General features: G+C 42.1%; 1 protein-coding gene and 1 long non-coding RNA gene across 4 annotated transcripts; both read right to left on the bottom strand.

The window, feature by feature from the left end:
- Positions 1–286: 286 nt before the first annotated feature.
- Positions 287–9,627, bottom strand: LOC146675485 (uncharacterized). Its single transcript, XM_085400513.1, has 4 exons — positions 9,507–9,627; positions 6,335–6,440; positions 1,548–3,320; positions 287–1,222 (listed from the first exon to the last, which is right to left on the bottom strand). Exons 2-4 carry the CDS (start codon positions 6,350–6,352, stop codon positions 530–532), a joined length of 2,484 nt encoding a protein of 827 aa, XP_085256639.1. The 5' UTR covers positions 6,353–6,440; positions 9,507–9,627; the 3' UTR covers positions 287–529.
- Positions 9,628–9,794: 167 nt separating this feature from the next.
- LOC146675484 (uncharacterized) lies at positions 9,795–12,729 on the bottom strand. Of its 3 annotated transcripts, none has more exons than XR_014910673.1 (3): positions 12,692–12,729; positions 11,882–11,994; positions 9,795–11,796 (listed from the first exon to the last, which is right to left on the bottom strand). It is a non-coding gene; the product is annotated as an uncharacterized LOC146675484 (long non-coding RNA). The 3 variants fall into 3 exon arrangements; XR_014910672.1 differs by lacking the exon at positions 12,692–12,729 and adding an exon at positions 12,071–12,675; XR_014910671.1 differs by lacking the exon at positions 12,692–12,729 and having other exon boundaries at positions 9,795–11,604; positions 11,685–11,796; positions 11,882–12,669.
- Between the last annotated feature and the right edge of the window lie 277 nt (positions 12,730–13,006).

Here is a 13,006-nt window from a genome sequence, read left to right as displayed (position 1 = left end):
TTCCGCATGTTATCGGCATATGCTGCCATCAGAATTTCAGCCTCAAGCGCTGTAAAATACATTGACCGCGCCTTCTTTCCCTCCGTCTCCATGGTGACTTGCTTAATCTGTGCTCCACTACTCCACTAATCAGGGCTTTATGTATCCTCGTGCGCGCGCTTAACTTGGGGTTAAAGCAACTCCGCGTTGATTGAACTAATTGTTATCAGCCTTTCTGAAACCGAATATTCCGAGTTGGACAGTTCCCTGAGTATCGTTTTTCACTCTGGGTTTTCTGGGTTCATGGTCCAATCATGAGTGAACTCCCCGATTAAGCCTTGTGTGCTAAAACATGTCAGAGTTTTAAAGGTTAAACATGAGTTTCCAAAACGTTTTGCTGGAGAACAATGAACTATTTGACTGAGTTTCAATCATTTACAGACGAGCAAAATCAGGACAGAGAAAAAAGGACAAAACTGACTCAGTAAAAAACAGAAAAGAAGATCCCATGTAGATCTGTATTATGTAGAATTTCAGCCCAGCAACCAGTTCAGTTCAACACAAGTTTAAATGATTCTATCTGAACTCTGTGGAGCCTGATCTCAAGCTTTTTGAGTCTGACACAGAAACCAGAGGATCTTTCTGTGTCTTCAGATTCACTGTGATCCAGTGATGGGAGTGATTTCAGCCCTGAGTGATCGCGCTGATGTTTGCACAGAGCAGACAATGAGGTGAATGTTTGGGCACATTGGTAACAGTGAAACAGTTTATTAGTAACGTGGGATCGTTTGTGTGCAGAGTATGAACTGAGATTCCTGAAGCTCTTGTCACACTGGTCACAGCTGTAGTTTCCTTCCATGTGTGAACGTTCATGAATGTTACGATGACCTGACTGTGAGAAGCTTCTCTCACAGTGTCTGCACTTGTGTGGTTTCTCTCCTGTGTGGACTCGTTTGTGTGATTTAAGCTGACCTGCAGTGGTGAAGGATGACCCACACTGATCACAGAGGTGCTTTTTAACCCCACTGTGAATCAGTTCATGTTGTTTTAAATCACTTGGTGTGGTGAAGCTTCTCCCACATTCTTTGCAGTATTTCCGTTTGTCTCCAGTGTGTCTACGTTGATGTCTTTTTAGGGTCTTTTGCCAACTGAAAGTTTTTCCACAGAGGTCACAATGAAAGTCTTTCCCACCACCACAGTGATGACAGGGTTGAGAACTGGATCCATCTGTGTCGCTCTGCTTCTAAACAAAGACACAAAGACAGTGTAAGTCAGTCCTTCAACATTTGTATCCTGAACGTCGCCTGAAATAAAGAGCATCTCTGCAGACGTCCAACTACATTTGACTGTTTCAGTTAACACACTCAGTTTACTGGGCTGCAATAACTACAATACTACCACCATAATACTACAGTAATACTAAAATCATAACTGAAAGGAAAATCTGAACAATCACTCAGAGCTGCTTTTCCATGCAGTAGAATTGCTAACATGCTAACACAGTTTAATGAGCAGAGTTGTTCCAAACAGTCAGGCTAAAATGACAAGATAACAATATAAATACATACCTCACAGTAGCTGCACTTGTAGAGTCTCTTTCTGGTGTGGATCTCTTGGTGTAGGCTCAGGTAACGTGGAGATTTAAAAGTCTTCTCACACAGGTCACATTGATAAGGTCTCTCCTCAGTGTGGGTAAACATGTGTTGTTGTAAGTGTGCGTCTGTTGTAAAGTATTTGCCACACTGTTCACAGCAGTACACATCATGTCTGGTGTGAATGCGTAGGTGTGTATTTCGGCTCCCTCTCTGGCTGAAAGTTTTTCCACAGATGTCACAGCTGTATGCCTTAATTCCAGAGTGGGTAACTAGATGACTCTGTAAGCTGTTACTGTGAGTAAAAGCTCTGCCACACTGATCACAGCTGTATGGCTTAATTCCAGAGTGGGTAACTAGATGCCTCTGTAAGCTGCTACTGTGAGTAAAAGCTCTGCCACACTGATCACAGCTGTACGCTTTAACTCCACTGTGGATGAGTTGGTGTTGTTTTAGGGAAGGCTTGAAGGAAAAAGACTTTCCACACAAGTCACAGCTGAACGGTCTCTCTCCAGTGTGGCTGACCTGATGCTGTTTTAGTGAAGCTTTCAGAGTAAAACCCTTCCCACACAAGTCACAGCTGAACGGTCTCTCTCCAGTGTGGATGACCTGATGCTGTTTTAGTGAAGCTTTCAGAGTAAAACCCTTGCCACACAAGTCACAGCTGAACGGTCTCTCTCCAGTGTGGATGACCTGATGCTGTTTTAGTGAAGCCCTCACAGTAAAACCCTTCCCACACTCGTCACAGCTGTATGGCTTAATTCCAGAGTGGGTAACTAGATGCTTCTGTAAGCTGCTACTTTGAGTAAAAGCTCTGCCACACTGATCACAGCTGTACGCTTTAACTCCACTGTGGATGAGTTGGTGTGTTTTTAGGGAACCCTTGAAGGAAAAAGACTTTCCACACAAGTCACAGCTGAACAGTCTCTCTCCAGAGTGGATGACTTGATGCTGTTTTAGTTTAGCCCTCACAGTAAAACCCTTCCCACACTCGTCACAGCTGTATGGCTTAATTCCAGAGTGGGTAACTAGATGCCTCTGTAAGTGGCTACTGTGACTAAAAGCTCTGCCACACTGATCACAGCTGTACGCTTTAACTCCACTGTGGATGAGTTGGTGTTGTTTTAGGGAATCCTTCAAGGAAAAAGACTTTCCACACAAATCACAGCTGAACGGTCTCTCTCCAGTGTGGATGACCTGATGCCGTTTTAGTTTAGCCCTCACAGTAAAACCCTTCCCACACTGATCACAGCTGTATGGCTTAATTCCAGAGTGGGTAACTAGATGACTCTGTAAGTGGCTCATGCGAGTAAAAGCTCTGCCACACTGATCACAGCTGTATGGCTTAATTCCAGAGTGGGTAACTAGATGACTCTGTAAGTGGCTCATGCGAATAAAAGCTCTGCCACACTGATCACAGCTGTATGGCTTAATTCCAGAGTGGGTAACTAGATGCTTCTGTAAGTTGCTACTTTGAGTAAAAGCTCTGCCACACTGATCACAGCTGTACGCTTTAACTCCACTGTGGATGAGTTGGTGTCTTTTTAGGTAACCCTTCCAGGAAAAAGACTTTCCACACAAGTCACAGCTGAACGGTCTCTCTCCAGTGTGGATGACCTGATGCTGTTTTAGTTTAGCCCTCACAGTAAAACCCTTCCCACACTCGTCACAGGTGTGTTTTTTCTCTCCCTTTCTTCTGTGAGGTTTGTCGGCCTCCTGAGAGCGCTGACTTCTGGCTCTATGTTGGTCCTGCAGTGACAGAGATACAAACAGAGGCAGTGAGTGAAATGCAGTCGTGGAACAAACTCAACCTTCAAACTCCATTAACACTAGTTTTAAACCTGAAGGTGGAGCGTGGCACCAAACACCTTAAAGGTCTCTTATCCCCACCTGCTGGTAGTTCTAACACATTACATCCAACCTGCTGTTAAAGATAATTCATGACTGTTCAAACACTAAAATCATGCCCATCCCTCCTGATTGTGTACACACACACACACACACACACACACACACACACACACGCACACACACACTATTTTATAATTTAGATCATTTTGTTGTTTCCTATTACATATTTCTATAATTTGTATAGATTTATACATAATTATTCAGTGATAATAAATCCTGTGTTTGTTTATTCTAAAGGAACCCCGTTAGCTTCCACAACAGATGTTGCTCGTCTTCCGTCAAATACTCACATAAAATATTACACAATAAAGTGGATTCAAGATATCCACATAATTTCACTCTTACATCCACAGTGAGGTTTCACAATTGTTAAAATATAAGCAATCAATAATAATAATATCAATAACATTGAGGCACATTACACAAATTTCAAAAACAAATCATGTCTTACAATATTTACAACAACTAAAAGCTCTGTAAATCGGCTTTTAAGTGTTCATTGAAGTTTTGAATAATTCTCTAATTTTTTAAGGCAACTTATTCCACTTAAAAGTTGCTCTAAATGTAACAGTTTTACAAAATGTTACTTTTAACTCGAGCATTTACTAAATTGCAGCTTGTTGAAAACTGTGTAATATGATGATGTATTTCATCTGGATACTGCAGCTGAGCAGAATAAATGTGGTGTGTTTAACAGAATTGCTTTCTTTAGAACTACAAGTAAGCCATAGAATATTTTAGCCTGTACAGGAAGCCAAGAAAGGTTATTATGCATTTTATCAATATTAGTATAGTATGAACATCTTCACACTAATCTGGACGCCTTATTCTGGACTAACTGAAGTCTGTTAAGATCTGTCTTATTAGCTGCTGACCAAATGATTGAACAATACTCCAGATGAGACATTACTAGTGCATTAATGACATCTTTCATAATGAAGAAGTGATACACAAAGAGCATTTCATAGCCATAGCTATGCCTTGTCGGCAGAGTTATGTGACATTAGTGATGTTTGTACTTTCAGCATTAACTTGGTTTTAAAGCCTTTAAAATATACACCGTTCAATAGTCGACCTTAATCTGACAGAGAATGTGATGATTTTGTGGATAATTAAAGTCAGTCATATATCCACAAACACAACAAGCTGAAAGTCAGTGATGCTGCTCGGTTTGCAGTCCTGAACATCACGGCACAAGCAGGATTCACTGCACTGTTAATGTTAGCTGTGTTATATTGCTGCCTCTGTTCGGTGGTGTCGAGCCAAACAGACTTTAACGTGTGTTTGAACGAGCTGACGGTTCACTCGTTAAGCTGAAAGAAAGATGCTTTAATCACAGCAGTCACACATGTGTCCACTGCACCATCTGGGAACTCTTCTTGTTCACACTCGTAATAACACAAACACTAAATCCTGCTTCTCTGGTGCTGTTGTGTAGCAGTGTGTACACCTGAGACTGTCACCTGTCTGTCTGTCCTGCACTCTCTCTCTGTTTCTTTCTCTCTGATTGTGGAATAAAAGTATGAACATGTGTTTATAAGTTACACTTGTGTTTGAATCCTGCAGCTTATCACACATTTGATTTCCATGTGTGACGACTGCAAGTGTCCAGAGTGAGGACAGACTGAGGGACCCACTGCTGCACATCATCTGTGAGGCTTTGCACCCCTGATGATCCACCAGGACAAACTCAGCAGTGTGTGAGGAAGAGGAGGAGGAAGAGCCAGCAGCAGCTGACAGATGGAGAGAATAGACAGACTGTTCCCTGTTTGTGAAGGACTGCTAGGAAAGTTTAACATAACTGTCTGTCCTGAATCAGTCTTATTAGGTAATGTTCAAATAATGTGATCATCCCAGTGTTTCCAGTGTGGGAGAAATTACTCAGGGCCTTCAAGTTACACACTATGAAAGGCAGCAACAAGTTTAATGTTCAGAAACCTAAAGTCTGTATCAGCAGCAGAATGGAGCTAAAATAAATGTTGGTTTCAGTTCTATGAAGCTTTGAGTATTTTGGATCAGTAGCTGCTGTGTTTGTTGCATCACATTGCTGTAACTGTTTATATGCTTTATATATTCTGAGCTAAGTTGATCTATAGTGTTACATCATATTCTATAAGGATGTTATGTGTTTGTAGACTTTCTGCCCAGTTTGACCCATTTAGCAGAAGTCAGCACTTCGGCCTTAGCGGTCTTTGAGTACGCGGCCCTTGAGGACTTTAAAGCTGCAGAACCTGAATCGGGATACAGCCATGATGATCTCCAGCCTCGTGCTCGCCAACATTCTCACCTGAGTTAAGAAGACGATCACTGAAATGGTCTCAGCAGGTCCTTTGATGACAGCAATGAAATGCAGTGGTAAGGCTTTTTGGGGATTAAGTTCGTTTTCATGGCAAAGAAGGACGATGCAGTTCATCTGATCACTCCTCATAACATTCTGGAGTGCAGGCAAAATGCTATTATAAAAACTTAAGCAGCAACTTCTCCAGGTTCCAATATTTATGCAATTCTCAAACCTTTTGGCCACGACTGTATAACCTCTTCTGAAGTTTAGTGGATATTATACATGGTTATGCTCAGGATGTGTCGGCCAGTTTCCACTGGAAACGCCTTTTGGTTAAACTGTCAGTGAGGAATTTGCATTTGCACTGTTACATTTTTATATAACTTTAATGCACATAAACAACAGCTGCTTGTTTCAGTGAAAATACATTGATGGGTTTTTAATAAAGTTGTGCAGCTGTAAAGTATTTTGTCTGGTGTCAATTATATCGTCAGCTACATCGTTATGGCAAATGTTCAAATGTATATGGTGATAAATATCTTTGGTCATATGGTCCTGCTCTGTCTGTCACCTTCTGTGTTGAGCTCATTGTTTCCTCTGTAGTGGCTGAGCTGAGTCCAAGTAGCTGAAAATGTTCCTCTGCTGCTCCGTCAGACTCTCCTCCTCCTGCTGATCAGCTGGGACACAAAACAGATCTTTGTTAGGCTCCACACTGCACTGAAGAGTCAAAGTGGCTCATATGTTCATCTGACAAGTAAAAGAACACATTTTTGTTTCCCGAGGTGGGCAACTTGTTGGAAACAAACACAAAAGGTTTGAGCACTGATACCTGCCATTGCTGCCATTGAAAGATGCAACGCCAGCAATGTGGATTGTCAAGACTCAAACCAATCATCAAGCAAAGACAACAGGGATCATTTGTTTCTGTTTATTTAGCATTCACAGCATTTGCCTTCTGTGCAGGGGAAGTCCACGCACACTGTGTGGTACCGCCATCCGCAGAAGGTGCATTCAACCTCTGTAAGAGAAACGAGATTGTCTGAGACTGAAATGATATTCACTAAAGAAGTGGTGATTTGTAAAACTTCAAGTGTATGATAAGGTGAAAACAAATACACAACTGCATGTCATGTAGTTGAAGCTTTTTCTTCTTTTGGAAGACCGGAAAACACTGAAAGTTACGAATTAGTCCTTTATTTATCCAGGTAAAAAAAAAATCTCATTGAGATTAAAAATCTCATTTCCAAGAGAGACCTGGCGTCATGGCAACACAAGTCACATACCACATAGGGATATAACATTTAAAACAAATACAATATCCCAACATGTGTAACAAATGTATTGTGCTTGAAACAAATTCAGAATAGGTGATAAAGCAGCTGCACATGTGTGTCACGAGTAAATCTGGCTGTATAACAAACAGAAACAAGTGATCCCTGCTGTCTTTGCTCAATGGTTGGTTTGAGTCTTGACAATCCACATCGCTGGCATCTTTCAATATGTTTGAATGCACCAGTGTAAGTGCAGCCACTCAGACTCTGCTCAATGTGTTCATAGAAACAGGTGCAGATGTGTCACGAGTTCATCCAGCATTAGCTATGGCACTTGGCCACAGGTGGCAGCAGTGGACTGACCTGCATTTGAGACTGCTCCAGCTGCTCTGTGACAGTCAGTAGATCTGCTACAAATTGCAGATCATATGCAAGTTTTGGAAATGACATTATAAATATTCCTAACTTAGCCACGGCAGCCATGTTGATGTATTACCTATATTGGCTGAAAATGTTCATTTGCAGAGAAAAGACACAGGCAGACTGTGCTTACAGGATGTTACATGTTATTATGTGATGTTATTGAAATCATCATGAATAACAGGAGTGGTGATTTGTAAAACTTCACATTTTGATCCGGGACGTACTCTGCATAAAAACAAGCGCTCACTCTTCCTGCTCAACAAATGACAAGAGCGGAGCCTTATACCACGTGATACAGAAGCTGTGCTGTGTGATGCTAAAATTAGCAGGGAAACAACAACGGAGAGCACGTCAGGGATGACGAGAAAGTGACAGGAGAAAATCCGTCCCGGTCAACCACCCAAACATCAATAACGGGAACCTTATACAGCGCTTCCCTATACCCGTCGAACTCCCGCAGGCACAAAGACATTACGGAGGCTATCACTTATCACCTGACCAAAGATATGGCTCCATCAACACTGTGCAAAACGAGGGATTTAGGAAAACGATCAACACCCTAGACAAACGCTACACAGTGCCGTCCCGCAACTATTTTTCTATTGTTGCACTACCTGCTCTGTACACGCAGCGTCGAGCAACGGTGGAGACGGAATTTCAAGCAGGACAACATTTTGCTGCAACAACAAAACGTGAGACGTTTGTTGTTTTTATGTTTATTTATTCTTATGAGAGAATCATGATCTCAATTCTAAGCCAAAAAATCGTGATTCTCATTTTATGCAAAATCGTGCAGCCCTAACATTAACACAAAACTATTGTTTCACCAGAGAAACACACATGAAGAGAGAGACAATAACAGCTACCAAACAGTCGTCATAATTCGTCACACAATGAGAAAAGGACAAATCAACAAGTAACAATGACTAATTAATATTAAAATCTGTAACAAAATGTATTGTTTGGCGTTTAGTCTGATTGGTTCAGGATGAGCTGCCATTATCCAATCACACGTCTGCTTACCTGCATCTTTTCTCTTTTTTCTAACCTGAGCACCTGATGGCTTTGAACTTTTGTTGTCCATTGGTTTGAATTTTGCGCTCCAGTACAAACACAAATCCCCCAACCCGAGGATCAGCACAATTAACCTAACAGACCTACACCTTAGTTCACAGATTCACTTTGTCTAAGGTTGATTTCTGGGATTTCACACAACCCAGGATTCAGATCGTGAATCCATGATGGGCTTGGATTTACATCATTATAAATGAAATGCGCTCTACTTGGAAGCAGCCGGCCCCGCCCGTTTTGACGGGTTGTGTGAGACTTTAAATCATCAAACTGTAAATTATAAATTTAAATTGTTATTGATCCTTTACCCCGAGTCCTAAAGTGTAGATTTATTTTCTTACTCTTCTTATATTTATTGTTTGTTTACTTGCACCGCTGTAACTGCAGCCTCGTCGTCTCGTCTCTCTATATGCTGGACTGTCTGTAGCGGAGATGACAATAAAGTTTACTTTGACTTCAGCAGCGCGCAGGCGCACCGAGGGCTCTCGCGCTCACTTTATAGAATTTAGAAAAAACATCGGTGCAGATTATAAGTCTGTATCATAATATCTGTTTGTTGTTTTTATTTTGTTTTGCGAGTTGGTTATTAGATGCCGCTCCAGCCAGCCAGAGACTCCCCGCCGCCCCGCCCTCTCCTCCTCCCTGTGCCGCCAGCAGCAGGCGCACCTCGCAAACGGAGGGCGCCCTTACTCCCAGCAAATGGCTGATAGAAAACCGATCGGTGCCTACGAATTTCCCAATATGCACTGGCATGACGTCGGGGAAGCGTGGGTACGACCGATTATTTTATTTTTTTCTTGCCCGTGATGCCCCCCCCCACCACGACGCATTCTATTGGTTTGCACACTTACACACACCCAGCTGTGGTTTCCTGTTTTGCTGGACTCTGGAGAGCCCCGCCTTTAACGCTCTTCTCTCACAGAGAGCAACAGAAAACTTGGAAAAACTCCAGATTGACTGAACTCAGTTCAAAGTTACCTTGACACCTTTAGATGTGAGACGTAGTGATGGTCCGCTTGAAGCTGACGCTCCGGTGCGTGTGTCAGAAAGATCAACGCGTTGCTTCAGAAGCACCGTGTCGAGGCTTGATTCGTTTGGCCAGAGTCACGTGATCAGTGACGTCTGAAGCTTCGTTTAGAACGTACCTTTTTTTAAATTGAACTTTATTGAAACTCAATGAGTATACAACATACAAACAGATGAAGTTTACAAAAGAACGGGGCCCTGTTTCAGGAAGCCGGTTTGGAAAACTCAGAGTGAAAAACGACACTCACGGTTGAGTAACCCCGAACTGTCCAACTCGGAATATTCCGTTTCAGAAAGGCTGATAACAATTAGTTCAATCAACGCGGAGTTGCTTTAACCCCAAGTGAAGCGCGCGGACGAGGATACATAAAGCCCTGATAAGCGGAGCACAGATTAAGCGAGTCACCATGGAGACGGAGGGAAAGAAGGCGCGGTCAATGTATTTCACAGCGCTTGAGGCCGAAATTCTGATGGCAGCATATGCCGATAACATGCAAATTCCGCGGAAAAAAGTAACACAGCCACAGCTGCAAAAGCATGCATGGCAAAACATAGCCGACAGAGTCAATGCGTGAGTGTTAATTTAAACATTGATCGAGGGATTTCCACCCATTTAACACGTTATTTTATCATATGTTATTTTATTTGTTATTTTATACATTTTATTTTGTGATGTGATGTGAGCGCAGGTGCAACCCAACAGGCCCCAAACGTTCCTGGCAGCAAGTAAAAATGAAATATAAAAATATAGTCCAAACAGGTAAGGTGTAATTGTATTATGAGCCACAGTGCTTGGTCTGTTTGTCCCATGTAAATCAATTGCAGTTAGAGGCTACATTAATTTTCTTTCTGTAAGCACTTATTGAAATTATCTGAGCACATTACAAGTACATATTTGCTTACTCTGTATGCTCAAATGTGGCCCGTTATAGCCAACAGAAAAAAAGCGGAGGCCCGAAAAACAGGTGGGGGTCCTCCACCACCACCACTCACAGAGGCTGAGCAGTTGGCCCTCAGCCAAAACAGTGGGCGCCCTGTGGCCGAAGGCATCTCTGCGGGGACATCCTCTGAGTCAATAACCCCGCAAGACACAAGTGCCTACATAAGGGGTAAATTCAAAATAATACATGATGTGCATACATCCTTTCTTCACAGTCACCTTTGCAGTGCGACACATTCATTTGATAAACTCTTTACCATAATGGATTATTTTGTAGTGAAGTTATTTTCCGACTGATTTTGCCTTCCCTGAGCCTTGGTTGTCTTTGAGAGCATAATGACAATGAAGTGTAAGGTGCTTGGTATGTTTGTTAATTGCCATTTGGTCCCTTGTAAGTTATAAGTGACCTGTATAAACCTCATATTCTATCAGTTGATGGTGATGGTGTACTGCATCTGGTGCAGCCTCCTGTTGAGCCAGACCAACATGCAGTTGTGAGTAATACTCCACAGATTATATGAGTTTACAGTAGAACAGCAATGTTGTCTATTTCTTTACTACAGGAAAATAATGAAGAAACATTGACAGCTGTTACAGAGGAGGAAGCAACAGAGACACTTTATGAGGTTTACATCTTTTAATACTTTGTGTACAGGAAATACAGGCGACCAATAAAGCCAGTTGAACAAAAAATCTGTTTATTCTTCTTTCAACATGTTGAGGTGATGGGTCAAAAGAAATGATTGTGACATATGGTGTCTCTGACTGCGCTTCCATCTTGTATGTCCGTGGGAGGGTCAGGATGTTCATGGTTTGGATCACTGCTGTTTGGTTCAGAAGGACAGTGTTCTCCTCTAATTGTGGCAATGTTGTGAAGAATCACACATGCCACAATAATGTCACATGCCCTTTCTGGGGTGACCCTGAGTCTTTGCAGGCACTGGAACCGGGCCTTAAGCATTCCGATAGTCATTTCAATTCTGGCTCTTGTCCTGCAATTAGCCAGATTATATCACTGCTGTGGGCCCGGTTCAGGGTCAGGGTAAGGGGTAGGCAAATAGGGTAAACATGGATACCCCCTATCACCAAGCAAGTAGCCAGTGAACTCTCCTAAGACAGAAGGGTACACTTCAGTTCAAATGTCCCTGAAGCAATTGGTCTTTATATATTTTAAAGTATTCTCAACTCACCATGTCCAAATTTTGTGCTCAGTGTACATTCACGGAATATTTGTGAGTCATGGACAGAGCCTGGCCACTTGGCTTCCACATTTGTGATAATGTTGGCAGCATCACATATGATCTTCACAGTGCAGAGAACACAAATTAGCATCCATTACTATAATGAAATAATTTGTTAGTTTGAAATGCTACAGGGAACTATGTACCTGTACATTAATGCTGTGGAAAGACTTCCTGTTCACATAGTCTCCTTCATTTACTGAAGGAGCAATGATTGGAATGTGAGTACCATCTGTACAGCCAATCACGCCTGGGAACCCTGAAAATAAATGTGCAATTTAAGTAGTAGTCCAAGTATCACCACATCATACATTAAGTTTTGGTCATCCTGATACCTGCAATTTTGTGGCATCCCTCTTTGATAAATCTTGTGGGTCTGTGACCGGGGAACACCACAAACGAGTACAGGAGACGTTTCAGTGCAACTGTAACATTCCTGACTGCCCGACAGACGGTAGCCTTGGAAACGTGCTCAGCGTCACCAATATTATACAGAAAGCTCCCGTTTGCAAGAAACCGAAGTGCAATACAAATAATATGTACAGAACTGAGAGAATGTCCGCGATGTGTCACATGCGTAATATATGGCCTGAGGATGTTATCCAAATAACTTAGAGATTGTGCTGAGAAACGGTAACGTTCGCACAGAAAATCATCAGGAAATGATAAAATGTCCAAACGCGCTCTGATCACTCTCTCCCGGCGGAGAGCTCTGCGGAGAATTTGGGCTTCACGATCTACTGGCTCTTCAAGGAAGTGGCACGCCATGTCCGACACTTCCTACTGTCAGGTTTCCGACAAAGGGGCGGAGACAGTCAGGGTTAGTTGTAGTAAACCTGCTAGGGGGCAGGTTAGCTTCACGGAGTGTGTCGTCATAGTGACTCACTCAGGCTGCAGCTGAACTCGCTTTGTGAAACCGAAAACCCAGAGTTTTCGTTAACTCAGGGTATACTTACTCAGTTTTTCCACTAAACCGGCTTCCTGAAACAGGGCCCGGAACATGAACATACAGAACCAGGATTAAAAAAATTATGATATGAGTAGGCGAAAAAAATCAACATATAAATATTGTTCTGAGAGGCTTTTTGTTGGTTGAGTCTGAAATTGATTGTATGTACAATTCATATCCTTATAAAAAGGCAGAAATATGGTGTTTTATTAATAAACTTACATTCATGGATATAAAATAGCTAAAAGTATTAACAATTTTTTTTATAAAAAAACATTTATCATTCTTCCTGGGGAACTTAAAGAAAAAGAATAAAACATTT

The sequence above is a fragment of the Rhamphochromis longiceps genome, linkage group LG3 (assembly GCF_057381845.1).
Source record: "Rhamphochromis longiceps isolate RC_006_pf linkage group LG3, R_longiceps_female_GT1.1, whole genome shotgun sequence".
Lineage (NCBI taxonomy): Eukaryota > Metazoa > Chordata > Actinopteri > Cichliformes > Cichlidae > Rhamphochromis > Rhamphochromis longiceps.
Note: the sequence above shows the minus strand (reverse complement) of the source record. Positions and strands in the feature narration are given on the sequence as shown.